Source organism: Hyperolius riggenbachi, chromosome 7, assembly GCF_040937935.1.
Source record: "Hyperolius riggenbachi isolate aHypRig1 chromosome 7, aHypRig1.pri, whole genome shotgun sequence".
Lineage (NCBI taxonomy): Eukaryota > Metazoa > Chordata > Amphibia > Anura > Hyperoliidae > Hyperolius > Hyperolius riggenbachi.
Window position 1 is genome coordinate 88706087 of NC_090652.1, and position 23103 is coordinate 88729189.

Genomic DNA, 23103 nt, shown 5'->3' on the forward strand with positions numbered 1-23103 from the left:
AATGACAGACTCCATAGCCCTGCTTCCATCTGACTATTTACTGTAAGTACAAATACTGTAAACAATTAACTCAACTGCTCTGACAAGTTGGAAAATCCTTAGGGGGTTGCTTTAATGTTTTCTTCACAATGGCACTCAGCAAGATAGCTCTCGCTTGTCCTCCCCACTCTGTTATACTAAGCAACATGCCTGTACAGTAACACTGTGCCATAGCTCACAACAAATTGACTTCACAAACCAATAATAAGCCAGGGATTCTCCCAGACTATCAGTTTAAAAGGTAAATCTACAATTCAGTTGTGAAGTCACGCACCAAGTACAGTACAGTTCCAAGATGCTGGACTGATAATAGTAGTCAGAAAATATCCAAAGGGTCCGCACACTCTTGTAGACAAAATGTGTTTATGGTTTCATACACCAGATGCTCACTGGATCACCAACAACCATTTTCTGGGCCACCAAGCAGTCCCCTTTGTCAATGTATAGAACAAAATGGTTCTGTACCTTAACAAAGGGGACCCCCCCATGGACCCAAAATGGTCATTGGTGATCAGATGGACATCTGGTGTATGAGACAAAAAACATTTTTCTCTATAAGAGTGTGTGGATATTTTCTACCAATTTAAAAGGGTGAGGCTGAATGTAGAAGATGGGGGAGATTTGACCAGTTTTAGAATTGTAAGGCTGGCTTCCTCTTCAGAATTTCCCTGGCACAGCATCAGCAAGTTATTTCTAACTCAAAGCAAAAACTGAGGTCTAAGTTAAACGTATTGTCAGGTATGTTGAAGCACCAAGCCATGTAAGGACACCTGCTTTAAACTTATTTTATCTTATATATGTCTCCCCGGTGGTGCACTCAGATTATAGGACTGCTGGTTATTGAGGTACATTTTTACTATGCACACACATTTATGCCATTGAGACCTCTCTTTTTCTTATCCAGATGCAGAAGAGACAGGTACTCTTATCTAGCTGACAAGGAATGCTACAGAGAATCTATACTTTGTACTGTACTCTTGGTGAACTACTATTCACTGAACATTGAGAACCTCCCTTGCTGGTTATAAACTGACTGAGCGGGAGAAATTTGGTCTCTCTGCATATTATTAATATAACAGTTTTACAACAAAACATAGTTGCATTTGTTAATTATGCATGATAATGTATAACAACGTCTCCACTGTAATAAATAATGCCCTTTGTAGAAAGGAAAGATATTTTGCTATACTCAACTAGGCTAAGAAGCAGAAATAAAATGTATCGTGGCTCAGAACAGAGTTCAGAGCATTTGGGCTAATGCAGAGCTAAGGTTTTTTGGGCTTAGAATCTCTATTAAGGACATCTGCTGCTTTGACTCTGAAGGATCTTGCCAGGTTTAGGGGGTTCTGTGGTCCAGGTGGCTCTGGCTTCCTCCAACAGTCCATGAACATATTTGGAAGTAAACAGAAGTCTGTGGAGAAGGGTTTTTTGGAGAGCTATCTTTATTTCCTTTTTACATAATGCTAGTTTCCTGGCTGTCCTGGTGATCTGCTAGTTTCCTGGCTGTCCTGGTGATCTGCTAATTTCCTGGCTGTCCTGGTGGTCTGCTAGTTTCCTGGCTGTCCTGGTGGTCTGCTAGTTTCCTGGCTGTCCTGGTGGTCTGCTAGTTTCCTGGCTGTCATTGTGGTCTGCTAATTTCCTGGCTGTCCTGGTGATCTGCTAGTTTCCTGGCTGTCATAGCGATCTGCTAGTTTCCTGACTGTGTTGGTGATCTGCTAATTTTCTGGCTGTCATGGTGGTCTGCTAGTTTCCTGGCTGTCATGGTGGTCTGCTAATTTCCTGGCTGTCATAGCGATATGCTAGTTTCCTGACTGTGTTGGTGATCTGCTAATTTTCTGGCTGCCATGGTGGTCTGCTAGTTTCCTGGCTGTCCTGGTGGTCTGCTAGTTTCCTGGCTGTCCTGGTGATCTGCTAGTTTCCTTGCTGTCATGGTGGTCTGCTAGTTTCCTGCTGATCTACTAGTTTCCTGGCTGTCATGGTGGCCTGCTAGTTTCCTGGCTGTCCTGGTGATCTGCTAGTTTCCTGGCTGTCCTGGTGGTCTGCTAATTTCCTGGCTGTCCTGGTGATCTGGTAGTTTCCTGGCTGTCATAGCGATCTGCTAGTTTCCTGACTGTGTTGGTGATCTGCTAATTTTCTGGCTGTCATGGTGGTCTGCTAGTTTCCTGGCTGTGTTGGTGATCTGCTAATTTTCTGGCTATCATGGTGGTCTGCTAGTTTCCTGGCTGTCATGGTGGTCTGCTAGTTTCCTGGCTGTCATGGTGGTCTGCTAATTTCCTGGCTGTCATGGTGGTCTGCTAGTTTCCTGGCTGTCCAGGTGATCTGCTAGTTTCCTGGCTGTCATGGTGGTCTGCTAGTTTCCTGGCTGTCCTGGAGATGTCCTAATTTCCTGGCTGTCATGTCAATCTGCTAGTTTCCTGACTGTTGGTAATCTGCTAGTTTCCTGTTAGTCATGGTGGTCTGCTAATTTCCTGGCTGTGATTGTGATGATTTATTGGTCTCCACAGCTTAGAACCATACAGGCATGCAGCCAGTAAAGATATGCTGAAGTAAGGGCACCTGATCTGCATACTGGTTCTGTCTATGACAGTGGCTCAAAGTGCTTGATGCAGAGGATCAGCAAGACAGGAAAGCACGGGGTATATTTATATGGAAATAAATATGGCATCCTCCAAAATTCTTTCACTACAAGTTCCCAAGGTATGACTTTCAACAATACTTGTTGTAAGGAGGCCAAAGGCCTTAGTATATAATGTCTAGTTTTAAAAGAAACCCTGAGGGCTGGAACCCACAAGAGCGTTTTTTTGAGCATTTTGGCAGCGCTGCGATACGCTAGCGTTTTGCCAAAACGCTCAGCTGATGTTAATGGATGGGGCAACTTCCACAGGAGCGTTTGCGTTTCCCAGAAACGCAAACGCAGGACATGCAGCATTTTGGGAGCGTTAGCGCTTCAATGTAAAGTATTGAAACGCTAGCAGAAACGCTCAGCAAAACTTAAACTGAGCGGTTTTGCTAGCGTTTTGCGGTTCAGCACACTGTAACAAAATTAAAAATAATTCACAGGACCAATCAGGATAAAAACGCAAAACGCTACACAACCGCTGAGCAAAAAAATACAATGTTGCAAAACGCAAACGCACATGAATCCGCTTGCAAACCGCTCAGACAAAACTCTAGCGGTAGCGTTTTGCGTTTGCTGTTTTCAGTGGGTTCCAGGCCTTATTCCTGTACTGCCCAGGTCAAACATGAGTTTCACACAAAGGCAGCTTTTGCAATATGTTCTGGGTTTCTGCACCCCAACCCCCAGCGTACCATAATAACCATCTAGTGTAAGTGTCTACTCACAACACACTTTTGTCAAAGGTCAAGTTTAAAACAGACAGCTTAGTAAATTAATTAAATAGTTGAAACCCATTAGCAGAGGCGCATTGCAACCTCTGTTTTGGACAGAGTTGGGAAGCAATGAATAAGGTTTTTATGTCTCGGTCCCGGTAAGACAGTTGTCACCTACCCTACTGTGTCATAAACTGTCATGCAAATACTCACCTATCCCCCGGTTCCGCCACTGGGACTCCCCGTATTATTACAATAGAACAATTCTACCTAGCAACAGGGAGAATCGTCATTGGTCAACATGATCCAATGAGAATCCTCCCGATCGATGATTTCTATTGGTCTTTTGCAATCCAAAGGGGATCCCCATGCTTCCGCTTGGCACTGATCTGTTTCTGGGACCAAACAGAGGAGTCAGCGGCCAAGCAACCGGGGGACACGTGAGTATTTGCCTGATGGAGGGGGCGTGGCAACCAGCCTGGTAAGAACGGACACTGCCTGTTCTTTTTTTATGAAAATAAGTGGATCTTGGTTTTAACTGGATGCAGAAAACGTATCGAACACGTACATTTTCTGCACAGGTGGGAACCAAACCTTACCTCTGAATAGGAGGTGAGGGAAATCCCTGCAATAAAGACGCAGAGAGAAAACCCAATTTTTCTTGTATTAAGTGGGAAAGGGTTAATAACCTTCCCATCAGGTTTTCATTGCTGTGTGTATCCCAGTGTGGGACCTTCTGTCACTTTCTGTCCCAGTTAAAGTGGACCTGAACTCTTGCACAGGACAGATGGGAAACATACAGAAATGCACCCTGTATGTATTTACAGAGTTTAGCCTGTCTAATTTCCCCTTATCTGTGGCTAATCACAAGTTGTAATTTGATCTCTCAGCTGTATCAGCTAGCTGCCACCACTAATTTGTAACCACAGGATGTTAACCCCTTGTCTGCTTCCATTAAAGCAGGAAGTACACACACCGCAGATCTTTATCAGCTGTAACAAAGAAATGTTTTTCTTTAAAGGTTATTATACCGTTGCTTATGTTTTAGAGCAGAAGGAAGTTCTGAGTTTGGGTCCGCTTTAAAGGAGATTGTTTTGGGTGGAACATTACTTTAACTGCCTGGATGTGTGTTTGGCTTGTAGTCCAGAGTCCCCCCCTTAACAGCCTCTGCCTGATGTATGTGTGTGTGTGTGGCTCTGGATGACTGCAGTTGGTATATTAGGCTGTGGACTCCACTGGGACAGATCTGTGCGCTCTGTAAAAGTCCCCCAGAGTATGCTACAACGATACAAAGGAGCGAAAAAACAAACAACTAAATGTGAGAACAACATATAGATTACGCTTCACACACAGTAAGCAGGAGTGTTTCAGGCATCATTAGATGATGCAGAAGGAGAAAACTAATGACACACGCCCACTCACACCCACACACTGCAATGCAACAGCACCAATATTCCATCCAGTCAATACTGTGTGTGCACTGACCCCAATACGCTGATTAACAAGCACACTACGGAATGCTGCAGCCCCGTCTCTCCAGCTAGCGTTTATCAGGTGGACATGTGTATGTTAGGAGGATGGGCCATTAGGAGAATTAACTGTGCTCTGTGTGTGGTAGTGAGTAGGTGTATATTCTGATCCTTTTATTTCCACCCGCAGAGTAGCCTTAGCTACACACAGCTTCTCTGTCACCTCTGGCAGCGCACAGGTGTGAACGCAAGTGTCTAACTGCAACCGCGAGAGCCCGGAGATAGTAAAAGGGCTCCTGGGTTCAAGTGTGTTGGGGAGGGGCTGATAGTGGATTTCCCACAACATAAATTCTACAAACAGTCTCATTTAGTCATTAGCAATGATGCAAAAGGATTAATCTGCCTGAACAGTGAGTTACCTAGGGAGGGAGACACTGATGGGAGAAGGGGGTGAGATATGGAGCAAAGAAAGAGGAGGAAGTTAAAGTGGCACTGAATCCTATATAATAATATCGAAGTGTCTCTGCGTCCGTGTGTGTCCCTGTGTGTGTGTCCCTGCTCATAACAAACTACGCATGTGCGCAGAGACACTGAGGGGGAGTGACCAGCGGCTTCAAGGGGCTGACAGGGCCAATGGGCGGGCGCGACAGGTGCGCGTGGGGCGGGCGCATGCACAGTGACATGCAGTGACAGACCTAGAGCCCGTTTTTAAACGGGCTTAGGTCAGCTAGTTGAAAATAAACTTATGAGAGAATGAATTGTATGTCTAGTACAGATAAAATGCATAGAGCATAAATAGCAAAGAAAAGTCTAGAACATTTTATTTTGTGTTATATAACTATTTCTAACATTGCATCATTCTGTCACATGTGCAGTTTAGAAACCACACTCTATTTTAAGCTGTAGAACAAAGCAGAGCTAATGACCCTTTGAACTTTCTTGCAGTAAAACCTTATCTCAAGCTGTCTCTGTTTCTTGGCTGTTTAAGCCATTTAGAAAATGGGACTGAGATCTACCAAGTTGGTCCAACAGTTCAGAGAAGCTCTTTTGCATAGATAACAACTCCAGTGGTTGAACTCTGCCTGAACTGGAAAACAACACGAGCCTTTTATCATTGCAGCTAATGTTCTATTTGTTATCTGTACAACACATACAATTCACTATCATTTATTTTCGCTTCAGGTTTGCTTTAAGCCCCTTTCACACTGGTGCATTGCGCTACCCTGTTTTTAGCACAGGGTAATGCTATACCAATGAAAGTCTATGCAGCATTTCATACCTGTCCAGTGCGATGCAGTGGAAGTGACATTTTCGCTGCGTGGCCGTTGCTAGCGCAACAGCGCATTGGGAGGTAACTTGCACGGCAAACAAAGTCATGTAAGTCTATGGCGATGCAGGCTTTTTTTTTTTTTAATCACATTCGCGCTGCAGGGCGCATGCGAGGATGCATATTTTGTCAATACACTTCCGTGCAATTCGCACGTTGGCCACAGGAAGTGAGCGTTACAGAGCCTCACTTCCTGCTTGGCCGTCAGCCAGAATGAAGATTACCAAGCACTGCCACAGTAATCTCCTTTGGCTTTTATTTGCTTTGTGATCAGCTGATCACACTAGACTACTACCGCAGGTTAGCAGCATGAAACTGGCCTTAAGGATAAGGGTGGCAGGGCCGGCCTTAGGTTTCACTGCACCCTGAGTGAAACCGGATTTTGGTGCCCCCCCCCCATCCTCTTTGCGCGCGTACACACATACGCACGCATACACACAGGCCCATATATAGCACCAACAATTTGCAATGCTCGTTATAGCTGTGGTGCGTCCCTCCCCAAAAAATACCCTCAGACGCTTATGTGTAGGTGCCCTCAGTGTAGGTAGCCAAGCATAGGTAGTATAGTTGCCACAGTAAAGGTAGCTAGTATAGTAGCCCTCATTATAGGTAGTATAGTTGCCCCAGTATAGGTAGTTAGTATAGTTGCCCCCAGTGTAAGTAGCATAGTTGTCCCCATATAGGTAGCATAGTTGCCCCCAGTGTAGGTAGCATAGTTGCCCCCAGTGTAGGTAGTATAGTTGCCCTCAGTGTAGGTAGTATAGTTTCCCCATATAGGTAGTATAGTTGCCCCCAGTGTAGTAGCATAGTTGCCCCCCAGTGTAGGTAGTATGCCCCCAATGTAGGTAGTATGCCCCAAGTGTAGTAGCATAGCTGCCCCCAGTGTAGGCAGTATGCCCCCAGTGTAGGCAGTATGCCCCCAGTGTAGTAGCATAGCTGCCCCCAGTGTAGGTAGTATGCCCACAGTGTAGGTGGTATGCCCCTAATGTAGGTAGTATGCCTCCTGTCAATGTCCCCCCCTTCTGCGGCAGCAGGCTGGGCAGACTGACTCACCTGACTTCCACGCTCCAGTGCCAACGTCACTCCTCTCTCCCCTCCTCCAGTCAATCTGTAGTTAGAGCAGGGCTACAAGAAAATGGCCGCCGATTGTCCGCATTTGTGGACATCGGCGACCATGTTCTTGTAGTCCTGCTCTAATTACAGACGGAGAGGACGCAGGGAGAGACAGCGGGCGGCAAGGGGCATCAGGGCGCATGCGCCCTTAAAAAGCTGGCGCCCTGAGCGACAGCTTCGGTCGCTCACATCAAAGGCCGGCCCTGGGAGTGAGTATAGCTAGTGGAATAAAAGATGGAGAGGGAAAGCGAAAAAGCGAAGAAGGAAGAAAGCAGAAAGGAGGGAGAGAAATCAATTAAAGGGTAAGGGAAGAGAGACAATGTAGACCAGGGCTGCCCAATAGGTCGATCGCGATCTACCGGTAGATCGCGACCGCCTACTTGGTAGATCGCGGCCTCTTGGCCGCGTCTCATTAAATTTTGCGGCCAGCAGCATGTTTAGCTGCCGGCCAATAAGAATGCAGGGGAGAAGACGCGGCGAGCAGAGAGGGAGGAGAGAGGCGGCGCGGCCGCCACGTCATGGCTGGGGGCGGCGCCGGGCAGCCTGCAACGTGCGTGCTTGTAACATGCCCGGCGCCGCCCCCAGCCATGACGTAGCGGCTGCGCCACCTCTCTCCTCCCTCTCTCCTCGCCGCGTCTTGCCATCTTCTCCCCGACGACATTCTTATTGGCCAGCGGACTGCCTGCCGGAGGTCCCAGGAGTCCAGAGGACCCTGGCCAACGCTGCAGGTACATAGACCTGGCTAAGCTACACTGGGGGCTCCTATACTTGGCTAAGCTACACTGGGGGCACCAATACCTGGCTAAGCTACACTGAGGGCCCCTATACTTGGCTAAGCTCCACTGGGGGCACCAATACCTGGCTAACCTACACTGGGGGCACCAATACCTGGCTACGCTACACTGAGGGTACCAATACCTGACTAAGCTATACTGGGGACACCTATACCTGGCTAAGCTACACTGAGGGCACCAATACCTGGCTAAGCTACACTGGGGGCACCAATACCTGGCTAAGCTACACTGGGGGCACCAATACCTGGCTAAGCTACACTGAGGGCACCAATACCTGGCTAAGCTACACTGAGGGCACCAATACCTGGCTAAGCTACACTGGGGGCACCAATACCTGGCTAAGCTACACTGGGGGCACCAATACCTGGCTAAGCTACACTGAGGGCTCCTATACCTGGCTCAGCTACACTGAGGGCTCCTATACTTGGCTAAGCTACACTGAGGGCCCATATACCTGGCTAAGCTACACTGAGGGCTCCTATACCTGGCTAAGCTACACTGAGGGCCCCTATACCTGGCTAAGCTACACTGAGGGCCCCTATACCTGGCTAAGCTACACTGAGGGCCCCTATACCTGGCTAAGCTACACTGAGGGCTCCTATACTTGGCTAAGCTACACTGAGGGCCCCTATACCTGGCTAACCTACACTAGGGGCCCATATACATGGCTAAGCTACACTGAGGGCCCCTATACCTGGCTAAGCTACACTGGGGGGCCCTATACCTGGCTAAGCTACACTGGGGGGCCCTATACCTGGCTAAGCTACACTGGGGGGCCCAAATGCCAGGCTAACCTACACTGGGGGCCCATATGCCTGGCTAACCTACACTGGGGGCCCATATGCCTGGCTAACCTACACTGGGGCCCATATGCCTGGCTAACCTACACTGGGGCCCATATGCCTGGCTAACCTACACTGGGGGCCCATATGCCTGGCTAACCTACACTGGGGGCCCATATGCCTGGCTAACCTATACTGAGGGCCTATATACCTGGCTAACCTACACTGAGGGCCCATATACCTGGCTAACCTATACTGAGGGCCCATATACCTGGCTAACCTACACTGAGGGCACGTAACCTATGCTGCAGGCACATACATCTGGCTAACCTACGTCGGGGGGGGGGGGCGTGCTTAGCATTTGGGACGTTGGTAGATCTCCTGGCCTTGGCAAATTTTAAAGTAGCTCGCGAGCCGAAAAGGTGTGGGCACCCCTGATGTAGACAATGAGGTCCCTGGAGAGTGTGCTGAGGAAGGGAGTAATACTGAATGAAGGATACAGAGAGGCACAGCCAGGGAGGGAAGGATAGAGGGAGTGATACTGAATGAAGGATACAGAGAGGCACAGCCAGGGAGGGAAGGATAGAGGGAGTGATACAGAATGAAGGATACAGAGAGGCACAGCCAGGGAGGGAAGGATAGAGGGAGTGATAATAAATGAAGGATACAGAGAGGCACAGTCAAGGAAGGAAGGATAGAAAATGATACAGAGAGGCACAGCCAGAGAGGGAAGGATAGAGGGAGTGATACTGAATGAAGGATACAGAGAGGCACAGCCAGGGAGGGAAGGATAGAGGGAGTGATACTGAATGAAGGATAGAGAGGCACAGCCAGGGATGGAAGGATAGAGGGAGTGATACTAAATGAAGGATACAGAGAGGCACAGCCAGGGAAGGAAGGATAGAAAATGATACTGAATGAAGGATACAGAGAGGCACAGCCAGGGAGGGAAGGATAGAGGGAGTGATACTGAATGAAGGATACAGAGAGGCACAGGCGGGGAGGGAAGAATAGAGGGAGTGATACTGAATGAAGGATTCAAAGAGGCACAGCCGGGGATGGAAGGCTAGAGGGAGTGATACTGAATGAAGGATACAGAGAGGCACAGTCAGGGATGGAAGGATAGAGGGAGTGATACTGAATGAAGGATACAGAGAGGCACAGCCAGGGAGGGAAGGATAGAGGGAGTGATACTGAATGAAAGATAGGGAGGCACAGTCAGGGATGGAAGGATAGAGGGAGTGATACTGAATGAAGGATACAGAGAGGCACAGCCAGGGAGGGAAGGATAGAGGGAGTGATACTGAATGAAGGATACAGAGAGGCACAGCCAGGGATGGAAGGATAGAGGGAGTGATACTGAATGAAGGATACAGAGAGGCACAGCCAGGGAGGGAAGGATAGAGGGAGTGATAATGAATAAAGGATACAGAGAGGCACAGTCAGGGATGGAAGGATAGAGGGAGTGATACTGAATGAAGGATACAGAGAGGCACAGCCAGGGAGGGAAGGATAGAGGGAGTGATACTGAATGAAGGATACAGAGAGGCACAGCCAGGGAGGGAAGGATAGAGGGAGTGATACTGAATGAAGGATACAGAGAGGCACAGCCAGGGAGGGAAGGATAGAGGGAGTGATACTGAATGAAAGATAGGGAGGCACAGCCAGGGATGGAAGGATAGAGGGAGTGATACTGAATGAAGGACACAGAGAGGCACAGGCGGGGAGGGAAGGATAGAGGGAGTGATACTGAATGAAGGATACAGAGAGGCACAGCCAGGGTGGGAAGGATAGAGGGAGTGATACTGAATGAAGGATACAGAGAGGCACAGCCAGGGAGGGAAGGATAGAGGGAGTGATACTGAATGAAAGATAGGGAGGCACAGCCAGGGATGGAAGGATAGAGGGAGTGATACTGAATGAAGGACACAGAGAGGCACAGGCGGGGAGGGAAGGATAGAGGGAGTGATACTGAATGAAGGATACAGAGAGGCACAGCCAGGGAGGGAAGGATAGAGGGAGTGATACTGAATGAAGGATACAGAGAGGCACAGCCAGGGAGGGAAGGATAGAGGGAGTGATACTGAATGAAGGATACAGAGAGGCACAGCCAGGGAGGGAAGGATAGAAAATAATACTGAATGAAGGATACAGAGAGGCACAGCCAGGGAGGGAAGGATAGAAAATAATACTGAATTAAGGATACAGAGAGGCACAGCCGGGGATGGAAGGCTAGAGGGAGTGAAGCAGGAAAAGTATGATAAGTGAACAGTTCTCATTACATACCGGTACACAATGCCTTTGGTGTGTAGAAAGAGGAGTCCGATAGCAATCTCCGCTGCATAGAATCTAGAGAGGGTGAAAACAGAAAGACTCCTATTCATGGCTGCTTGCTGGGGATGGCATAACATACAGCTAGAAAACATCTGCAATCAAACGTCTTAAGCTGGCCACTAACGGTCCAATTTTTAGCGAAAAATCGTTCGAGCGATCAGAAATTCTGATCGGACGAAAAATCGTTCACTACACCATTAACTAACCAATCATTGCTTCCTATCACGACCACCAAGAAAATCCAAATTTTCGTTCGACGAAAATTCATTTGGGCGACATTTTTTTCACTCGTTCATAATCGATTGTGTCCACCAATGGAGATTATTTACAACCAATCCGATCAGAATTTCTGATCGCTCGAACGATTTTTCGCTAGAAATTGGACCGTTAGTGGCCAGCTTTACATCTATCTTACATTTACAGATCGTTTGGGGCATTTTCACACCAACTGCGATCTCATACGATTTTCACAACGCTTGCGTTTTGATGATCAGCACTTTTATAATGGAAATCATGGAGATGGATTTAGACCGATGACGGTCGGGTTTTCCCGAAAGTCAATTGTTGACCCTACTGCATGTTTTCTACATCCTGCAATTTTATTTTCACTGAACACAATCTCAAAAAAAATATAAAAAAAAAAAAGGTAAAAATTGTAATTGCTTGCATTTTGCGCTTTTGTGTGTGAAAATGCTCTCAGGGTGTCCCTGCACCCATTCTCCATCCCTTATTCTCCAGTTAAGATTTGATCACCTTTCCGTACTTGGAACGAGTGAAGAGTCTAACGGTGCTCCTACTTTACTCCATACCCATAAATCAAGCAATCTGCCAGAGATTGATGCTGCAACATGCCTGCCCAATCGTAATTTCGGTTAATTTCCATCCAAAATCGATCAAAACAAATGATCCCGCATTCTGGACAGATCTCACTCGAAAGTGATTGGTCGTGTGTGCAGTGGTAGCGCTGTTCAATTTCCCGGTGACTGGTGAACCATCAGCCAGTCTCCCCTTATGTGTAGTGTTTACCCCTCGGGACCGTGGTGAGTGTGGAAACTATGCTTAAACTTAGGTGAGCTGTATTACTTCCATACCCAATATGGGAACACAACACATGGGGGGAGACCAGTGGGGCCGGCATGAAGAGGCAACTACACAGGTTTCATGAAATCCAAAAAAAAAAAAACTGTGTGCACTACACTGGCAGCAATAAATCCCTCTCTGATCAGATATGAATAATTATTATTATATAAGATTAATTATTATACTTTTTTGCCTTGCATAAAAGAAGCAGGTTGCGACTTTCCAACCTCTGATAAGTCAGTACATTTCATTTATTGAAATACTAGGATTTGTGTGCCCTTATACACAAACCAACATTTTTTGCATTTTTATAAATTTTCTCTGCTCAGTAATTGCTTAATTACAAGACAATCTGAGAATTGGTTCTGCAACAGGCGATCTTATCTATTAGCTACAGTGAATTGTTTTATGCCTTAGAGCACATTTGTCGAACTCCAGGCCTGGAGGGACAGATCCATGCCAGTGTTTAGGATGGACTAAGAAAGGAATGTGTTCTACCTGATGGACCACACTTCTCCTAATTCAGACCCATCAATTCATTTGAGCTGTATCAAAAATGTGTGAGGATCTCGGCCCTCGTAGGACCGGTTTGACATACCTGCCTTAGAATGAACTTTATGTTTTCAAATTTTTTGCACAATTTAAAGTGGAACTGACCTCAGAATATCAAAATAGAGCATTGCAATCCTTATAAAAAATTGTAGGCAATTCAGAACAAAAAAAGGTAAACGAGTTTTACTGGTAGGTGAACAGAGGCGCCAAAAGGATAAAAGTACATAACATTTTTTAAAAATTGCTGGGAGGAAGTGGTGGACTTGCCTTCCTCCCAGCAATTTTAAAAAGATATTATGTACTTTTATCCTTTTGGCGCCTCTGTTCACCTACCAGTATATTCAAGTCCACGCCAGGTGGTGGGGTGACCTACCCCCTTTATTCTTATCTACAGAGAGCGACTTCTTAATTCTGAGTGAGGACAGGTCTAATATCCTCACCTGCCTCTTGAGTGGTTACCTAGGTGGTAACCCATGTTTGTGAGTATTACCATCTCACTGTCATTTATTCAACCAGTTTTGACATACACCACCATATTGGGCTCTCGATTTCTCTTCAACTTTAGTTTCCACAAACGAGTTTTACTGCTCATAGCAGATATGTAGTAAAATGAGATCAGAGACACAAATACATGAATACAAAAGAAAAAAAAAGTAGCTAATATACCCTTTTTCTCTTTCATATACTGTAGTTCTGGCTACAACTGGGAAAGTTTTAAACCAATCCTTGGGACATGAGTAGAGTATGAGCAGTCTCAGTAAAGCATTAATATGTGGATTAAAGGTTTGAGGCCTCGTTCACATCTAAAATCGTAATTGCAAACGCAAGCGTTTTGCGATTTTGTGCAGCGGGTTTCCCCCCCCTCCCGGCGCTCCATTGCGCGCTGCGTTTTTGGTAAAAGTGGTTTTCTAAGCGCTTTTCCAGAGCGGTTTTGTCATTCACTCCCTGACGCAAGTCAGGAATAAATACAATGCATTTATTCTAAAAAAAACGCGAACGAAATCGCTGCATAAAGCAATTTGTGAGCGTTTATCTCTCTTCCTATACCTTCCATTATAGTAAAAATGCCCCAAAAAGGGTACAGGCATGCAACGTGCTGATATGAACCTTCTCATAGACATTCATTGCACAAGTGTTTTGTGGGCGATTTTGAAAATCGCCTGCACTGGAAAAAAGGGCAAAAACGCCCTTAGTATGAACTAGCCCTGAAATACCGAAACACAGCAAAATGGGTAAACTACCATAGGGTGATGTAGTAAGTTTACACAACTCGAAGCATAACAAAACATGATGAATTACACAGCAGATTTGAGTAATTCTCTCCAGCTTCTGAAGCGACCTTAGCCCAGTGAACTCCTATTGTTGAGATACGTTGCTCCTGGTCAGGATATCGATAGCTGCGCTGTCTGTATCAATGCCACAATGACAGGCATGCGGTTGTCTAGTGGCAGCTCTCACTATGCAACAGCTTCCAGACTCAAATACACCGCGCAGCACAACTAATAGGATGACAGACAGTGGAATGGATGGTATCTGCCTGGATGAAATTACTCATTATTAGTGACAATGCGGTTGATGCACAAAGCAGTGGTAATATTGCTGTGCAGACAGCACACCACAATAGTGCTGAGCTCCGCCGTTCGTAATAGAAGCTACGATTACAACTTGCTGGCTGCGGCAGAGGAGGAGTTAACGTACCCATGTCACCTATCGCCGATCAGCTCAATGTTGCATTCACCTGCATTCCACGTCATTCGCATGCTTCCTCCTTCAAACCCGGAATAAGGAAGCAGTGGAGAAAAGGGACAGTGGAATGAACGCCACGTGCAGCGCATCGGCTATAGACAACGACATAGGTAAGTTAACTTTTTCCTTTGCTATGGCCAGCAAGTTGTAACCGTAATTCCGGAGCTCACCACCACGCGGCAATATTACCATTACTACTGCCAGCAGTGCACTGCAAGTTACCCTATCAGTGTCACCTGTGGTACTCAAATAACACGAGCGTTGCTATGGTAACGCTTGAGTATAGAGTTGGACAGCCCACTGAGGAATAATTTTTGGAATATGAACAATGGAAGTGAAAAATTTGCACTTTAAAATTTGAGGTAAGAAAAAACAAAAACCTAACATACAGTAAGTATATTATTGCATTAATGATCAGATCCTCATTTTAAGGTATTTTAGCCACACAATGAATCCTTTTGTCAAAACTGAAACAGCGATTCCAACAGCAAGGGTGCATTGCACACGGTCTTACCAACCTCCCTCGCCAATTTGGAAAAATGGTCCCTGCAGAGAGCCGAGGTAGTCAATCTGCAGTTAGAATCAAATTTGACCACAGAAGCAACCGTAGCCACGCCCCTCAGCCATCCACTTGACCATGCAACAGTACTGCACTGGAGCAAAGGCTGGCTTATAGGCATGTGGGTGGAAAGGGGCATGGCTATGTCCCATGAAGCCACCCATCTGACTAGTCCCTAAACTAAAATTGAAGTATCTAATACAAAGTACATAAACGAACATTTGAAAGCATTCCCTGTGTGTAAGAACGTTTACTTTCAATGCAATTATACAACTTTAAAAGCATGTGTATGATTACTTATAAGAAGTAGATTTCTCCCATGTGGATATTTATAAGAAGATTTCTCCCACATTAAAATGCACTATAAATTATATTTTTGTAATGTTCCTATTGCTTACAGTAGTTACTGAAATTCTGACATATGATAGGGTTTGGACCAGTCTGTCTCCTCATGGGGGAGTCTCAGGTTTTTCTTAAATTGTTTAATCCCTGGAAAGGATCTATACAATGATGCCAGCCTGCCTGCCTACTCATTTGCACACTGTTTCTACCATGAGGAGATGGACTAGTCCAAAACCTGTCATATCTGTATTATTTTTACTGTCTAATGTAAGCAACATGAACATAGTCAAAAAGTAAAATGTAGGGCATTTTAATCTGGGTCAAATGTACTTCTTATAAGTATGTAAACACATTTTAAATGTTAAAATTTTTCACGATAGTGGTCCTTTAAATATGCAGATTAGGGGCTGCAGACAGGTGTTCATGCTCATACTCATCAATCTACAGATCAAGACTTTGTAGGTACTTCTATGTGTGTCAGCCAAACTGATCAGTGTTCTGAAATCTCAGCAAGGCGCAGCTGCCCTGGGTAACATGTAAGCCAGCTGGGATTTTTAACTTGGTTAAAAAAAAAAAGAGAGATAAATTAAATCTTTATAAGTTTAGGAATTACTTTCCTATTCTCAATTCCCCATCCCCTTATTAGGAGTGCTTTGCCTTTCTTCTCTCAGAATTGCTGGTACGTCCCCAGCGGGATCCTTTTTTGCCTTTGACTCGAGCGATGAAGACAAGAAAGCAAACTATATTCGGAAACGGAGCTGTAATGAATCCCTCCGACCAATCAAAACTTACATCAGGTTTTATTAGAACTAGATGATGTTATCTTAATAGCAGCTGACAAGAGAGTGGTCCATCTAACTTACACTGCATGAGGTTCCTTGAAGCGTCCAACTTGCTGAATCTGATACATGAGGTCTCCTCCATTAACATACTCCATGACAAAATATAGGCGATCCTGTAAGAAGGCACATAAATGATGGCTACAGTTGTGCTCCAGCATAGATACAGCAGTGCAAACATTTTCCTTTTAAAATGTGGTTGTCAACTTTAATAGGCTGGGTGACCACGCTCTTTTGATATGCTGTTAAGTACCTCAAGTATTGTCTCAGACACGCCCCTTGCACACTTTTGGAGCTAAACAGAGTGAGAGGATGACATCACAACACTCCTCCAGGCTGGCTGGAATTACATTCTCCAACGAAAACTTACATCATTGAAGCTCACTTTAGTTGTGTTTTTGAGGATGTGAAAATATGTTTTCTGTTATTTGTATACACTAAATTAATCTATATCAAATCTTGGGGGGTGGGGGGGTGGTAATGAGCAGCCCCTGTGACTACGGGGGTGGGGAACTACTAACCTTCCCTTTCTCTATTACTCAAGATCAGGTGTTTTGTGGTGGCTTCACATGTTATGGGTGTGAAGATCCTGATGGCCACACCTGTTTTATGAGCCTTGTAAGATGGGGCCCAAGGCTGTGAGGGCCATTAAGGGAAGGGAAGGGTTGAATATTAAGGGGCTCCATTTGCTGGGAACCGTTGATCTGTAGTTACGCCCCTGATCCATACCTTCCTTAATGCAAAACATTGTCCTTTTTCTTTTACTAGTGTATGGATTTTGAAAATTAGCAGTGGAAATAGCCACGATTTTAGTACAAAGCACCTTTTCTGCTATTCCTGAACTACAGTTGTTTTGTTCATCAGTTACAGGAATTGTAATGTTCATATACAGAATGTATTGTCAGCAAGGTGTAGTGGTTAGCATTCTAGTTTTGAGCGCTGTCCTCCAAGTGTTTGCTTAGCTCCCAACTGTCCCTCTTTTGGAGGGACAGTTCCTCTTTGGGACCCCTGTCCCCCTTTCTTCCTCATTTGTCCCTCTTTCAGGACTGATGTACATATCTACTGTATGTAAATCTACTGTATGTACTTTTCTACTGAAAAAAAGGTGTTTAACTTACTCTAAACATTATTCCTATTATTTAAATTGACATATTTCTTATTTTTCAAATGTTAATATGAAGGAAAACTGATGATGATGATGATGATGAAGGACCAGCATGGTTTGAATGATAAAACTACATGTTTTGCTTCTGAATTCTTTGTGATAAGCATGGTCAGGGGTGCAATGGGGGTATGGTTGGGGGTGTGGCAGGGATGTGTCTTAAAGTGTCCCTCTTTCTTATGTCAAAATGTTGGGGGGTACGCGTTTGTGTGCATCTCGTCCCGGTCCTCATACTTTTCGCCACAACATATTGAAGGTCAAATGGCTTCCTCCAAAACTGTGTTAAGGACATTAGATTGGGAGCCCCAGAGGGCCAATTATGCAAGTTGTTCAATGTGGCACAGTTCAGGTAGTCTTAACATGTATTTTATAAATCATCATCCATGAAAAGGCATCCCCAGATCCTCTTGTATTATTACTGAGTGACAAGCTTCAGGGCTGTAAATTCCCAGCCCACAGATCAGCTCAGCACATTTCTCAAGTAGCAAGGCAATGGACTCAACCCATTTCATCCATTGACAACAAAGGATATAATAAATGATATGTAAAAATCAGAATGGCTTCTAACCAGTGTTAATGACACCATAGATGTCTTTATGAAGACGTGGCAGCCCTCAATCTCTTTCACTGACCATGGAGGCCTGAGATGTTTGGCTTTTCCTCCCTCTCAATTTGATGACTGCATATACAGTGGTGTGAAAAACTATTTGCCCCCTTCCTGATTTCTTATTCTTTTGCATGTTTGTCACACTTTAATGTTTCTGCTCATCAAAAACCGTTAACTATTAGTCAAAGATAACATAATTGAACACAAAATGCAGTTTTAAATGATAATTTTTATTATTTAGTGAGAAAAAAAACTCAAAATCTACATGGCCCTGTGTGAAAAAGTGATTGCCCCCCTTGCCTAAAAAATACCTTAACTGTGGTTTATCACACCTGAGTTCAATTTCTGTAGTCATCCCCAGGCCTGATTACTGCCACACCTGTTTCAATCAAGAAATCACTTAAATAGGAGCTATCTGGCACAGAGAAGTAGACCAAAAGCACCTCAAAAGCTAGACATCATGCCAAGATCCAAAGAAATTCAGGAACAAATGTGAACAAAAGTACTGTAATTGAGATCAGTCTGGTAAAGGTTATAAAGCCATTTCTAAAGCTTTGGGACTCCAGTGAACCACAGTGAGAGCCATTATCCACAAATGGCAAAAACATGGAACAGTGATGAACCTTCCCAGGAGTGGCCGGTCGACCAAAATTACCCCAAGAGCGCAGAGAAAACTCATCCGAGAGGCCACAAAAGACCCTAAGACAACAGCTAAGGAACTGCAGGCCTCACTTACCTCAATTAAGGTCAGTGTTCACAACTCCACCATAAGAAAGAGACTGGGCAAAAACGGCCTGCATGGCAGATATCCAAGGCGCAAACCACTTTTAAGCAAAAAGAACATTAAGGCTCGTCTCAATTTTGCTAAAAAAAACATCTCAATGATTGCCAAGACTTTTGGGAAAATACCTTGTGGACCGACGAGACAAAAGTTGAACTTTTTGAAAGGTGCGTGTTCCGTTACATCTGGCGTAGAAGTAACACAGCATTTCAGCAAAAGAACATATTACCAACAGTAAAATATGGTGGTGGTAGTGTGATGGTCTGGGGTTGTTTTGCTGCTTCAGGACCTGGAAGGCTTGCTGTGATAGATGGAACCATGAATTCTACTGTCTACCAAAAAATCCTGAAGGAGAATGTCCAGCCATCTGTTCGTCAACTCAAGCTGAAGCGACCTTGGGTGCTGCAGCAGGGCAATGACCCAAAACACACCAGCAAATCCACCTCTGAATGGCTGAAGAAAAACAAAATGAAGACTTTGGAGTGGCCTAGTCAAAGTCCTGACCTGAATCCTATTGAGATGTTGTGGCATGACCTTAAAAAGGCGGTTCATGCTAGAGAACCCTCAAATAAAGCTGAATTACAACAATTCTGCAAAGATGAGTGGGCCAAAATTCTTCCAGAGCGCTGTAAAAGACTCGTTGCAAGTTATCGCAAACGCTTGATTGCAGTTATTGCTGCTACGGGTGGCCCAATAAGTTATTAGGTTCAGGGGGCAATTTCTTTTTCACACAGGGCCATGTAGGTTTTGAGTTTTTTTTCTCACTAAATAATAAAAACCATCATTTAAAACTGCATTTTGTGTTCAGTTATGTTATCTTTGACTAATAGTTAACGGTTTTTGATGAGCAGAGACATTTAAGTATGACAAACATGCAAAAGAATAAGAAATCAGGAAGGGGGCAAATAGTTTTTCACACCACTGTATTCAGTATTCAACTTTTACGGTCTGTATTAACCTCCTTTAAATTGTGCAATCTACACTATCTCCTATTCCCAAACTAATCTTTATATTGTGTTTGACTCTTATATAAATCAAATATTTGCATTCCCCTAGGAGAGGTAATTATTAAAATTTCTGTTTTGTTGCGTCTCACTAAAAATCTCGAAACTAAAATTAATTATTCATTGAAAGGATTTGTGAAAAACTGATTTGGCTAGGTACATACCCGGGGCGGATCTAACATGAAGTCACCTGAATCAAGTGATTCAGGTGGCAAAGTCTAATGCTGGGTACACACGTTGCGTTCCTGCATCGAATGCGCCGCTCGATTCCCGACGGTTCGATTATTTCCAAGCATTTCCAAGCACATTTCGATGATTTTTAGGTCGAATGCCATGTAAAGTATGGCAAATCGACCTAACGATCCATCGACCCGCGAATCGGACATGGCGGAAATAAACGAATCGACGAGAATCGAGCGGTGCATCAACGGGAATCTTGTGCGGGAACGCAACGTGTGTACCCAGCATAAGGAGCTGCGTTTGAACAATCCGTTTGGGCCACCTGGTGCCTGCCTCCTTTCCGCACTCCCACCCGCCTACCTGGCACACACATACTACCCTCTTCATCCATGCATCCTTGAATCCACGTCCTCAATCGACTGTTGACACCTGTCGCGACCAATCAGGCGGGGGTGCTGACAACAGACCGGCGAATCACAGCCGCCTGCTGCTCCTTTTGCTAACTGGTGCTGATGGTCCATGGCACCATCATTGGGCCAATCACTGCACTCTGTCAGTAGCAGTGGCATCTGATACGCATGATTACTGACCTCCCATGGGGATCAGGACTATCTGTTTTACTTGATTGTGGTTTTGAAGCCATGATGAGGTTGAGTAGTAAGTGAACAATGAGGAATTTTGTTCATCTTTTGAAATATGGACTCAAGTACTGGAGGTTTGGGAACAAATAGAAAAAAGGTAATGGGTCAACGACTAGAGATTAGGGAGAGGTAAAGGGAAGATTGAAAAAACAACTGCATGGTTCATGGCTGGAGGAGGATATCACTGGTAAAGAAGAGGATGAACAGTCCAATAAGTACTGGGGCCAGAGTGAAAGAGTGGGCAGAGAGTAAGTCAGATGGGTACGAGTTAAATGGAAGGGTTAGTGAAGGAAGATGATTAGAGAAGAGAAGAAACTTAATCTGACGTAATAGGGCTCAAGGTGTTGGAAAAGCTAAAGGTGAATGGGGAGGCTAGTGTGAATGTAGTACAGTTCACCTCATAAAGAGGTCACTGCAGTCCATAACTACATTACAGGACCAATCCCTCTCCATTAGCCATGACCATGTACATATCAATCCCTGAGTTTTTATAAAACCATCGATACAACATGGCTTGCTCAAATTGTGGGATGAGATCTACCAAATGGACACAGTAGGATACTATTTGTCCCGAGCATGTCTAGTTGTTTGGGTTTGCTTGGGGCACTACATCTGGTCAATTTTTTACAACCGGAATTCTGAATGTTAAGGGGTCTTACCATAGTCTGGAAACAGGAGTGTAGCTGTGTGAGGAAGGGTGGCTTTCCAGCAACGGCTAGCACCCTTTTCTCAACCATCGTGCATTCCACGTCATCATCCTGTATCACAACGTCTTTCTTTAGGATCTTTATGGCATATAACTCATCTGTTCCCTTCCTCTCTGCTAAAATGACCTGTGAAGGAAGAACAGAACAGTTAACACCAAGCTGGAAATGAAACTTCCGCCACAACCATTAATGGAAATCTCACACTTTCAAAGTCGTCTGTAAAAACAGGAGGCTGACAAGAATGGGCATATGAAACATTAACTGTATATTTAAAATCAGGACACTGTTACGGTTTGCTGTTTCTGTGTTGCATAGTTCTGGGACCCCCAAATGTCAAGAGTGCCATTGTTCTGAGACCCCAAGTGTCAAGAGTTCCATTAACCTGGGACCCCAAGTATCAGCATGTCCTAGTTTTGGGACCTCAAGTATCTCTACATGCCATTGTTCTGGGACCTCAAGTGTCTGTGTACCATTGTTCTGGGACCCAAAGCATCTCCACATGCCATCGTATTGGGACCTCAAGTGTCTCAACATACCAAATGATTTGTAGACAGTGAATTGAGCATCTCTGGCATAGACAGAGGCACTCAATTCACTGGCTACAAATCCTTTTGGCACTGTATTGGCCTGAGGAAGTAGGCGCAGACCCACAAAACGCATTGCCTGCGCTAAGAAATCTTTGTTGACATATGTAGCTGTAGTTATTGAGGTAAGCCACCTCTCCCTTCTTCGATTTTAGGTTTTTTTTCACTCAATTTATATTCTCCTGGGCGCCTCTTCTCCCCATTGTGCTGTTTTTATGATAGTGGTCCTCTAATATATAAAACTACAAAAAATAAGAGGTAAAATACACACTAAAATATAGCGCATCCACTCCAAAATTAAACCACGTAAACGTTTCAGTAAGTAGGAGGGGTAGATCAGCAGCAAACTATTGTGCCAGGAGAGGGGGGAGGCTATTGTCTAAACCTCAATCAAACCTCTACTTAGCATATTAATAAAACTCCACATTATTATGTTGTCAATAAAGGTAGAAAATGAACTGTAATTCAGAATACCATTCTAGCCTTTCCTGGTTGCTACAAGTAACCTGTTGACAGTTCCCCTCCTCCTGCTCTTTCCCAGCAACAATGGCCTGCACTTTATTCTTTCCAATATGTCTTGTCAATAAAAAGCTTATTCAGGGAGCTCTTTTCACAATTGGTTTAAATAGTCCTTGCTGTCATTTCTTATCAGGGTGCTCATTGCACACTTTGCATAAATGATACTAGGCGCAGTACTGATTGCCCAGGTAACATATGGCTCATATCCACAACAAAGAGGAGTGGGTGTCTTGACACCCTGAGGCTGAGGAAAAAAAGGCAAAGAGACAACAAGAGCCCAAATGGAGCAGCACATTAGTAGTGAATGGGTAATGTATAAAATCAAAAAGAAGCTACTCACAAAGGTGGGTTGTAATAGGAGCAACTAACTACTTGAGGCAGGTGGAGACAATGAACCAGACTCCACTCTGGGTGTCCTAACGGGACTGGGTATAGTCATTCCCTAAGGTAATAAAAAACCCAAACTGGATGTCACAATGGCGTCCACCATGTGACCCCAGAGGAAACCCCTCCAACCTCAATGGGATGGCACACAATAAGGGTAAAAAGGCAACCAGTAAAATATATAATTAGGTTGAAATCAAATGAGGGGGCTCAATGCTGTTGGTACTG

At 44.8% G+C, this 23103-nt stretch overlaps 1 protein-coding gene across 2 annotated transcripts in view; it reads right to left on the reverse strand.

Moving 5' to 3' along the window:
• PRKCB (protein kinase C beta) overlaps positions 1 to 23103 on the reverse strand; it is a 401807-nt gene that overhangs the window by 68990 nt on the left and 309714 nt on the right. For both annotated transcript variants that reach the window (XM_068244284.1, XM_068244283.1), the window contains exons 10-12: positions 21341 to 21514; positions 16331 to 16422; positions 11141 to 11203 (exon numbers count right to left, since the gene is read on the reverse strand). In XM_068244284.1, coding sequence (XP_068100385.1) covers positions 11141 to 11203; positions 16331 to 16422; positions 21341 to 21514 — 329 coding nt within the window. The remainder of the gene's footprint in view (positions 1 to 11140; positions 11204 to 16330; positions 16423 to 21340; positions 21515 to 23103) is intronic.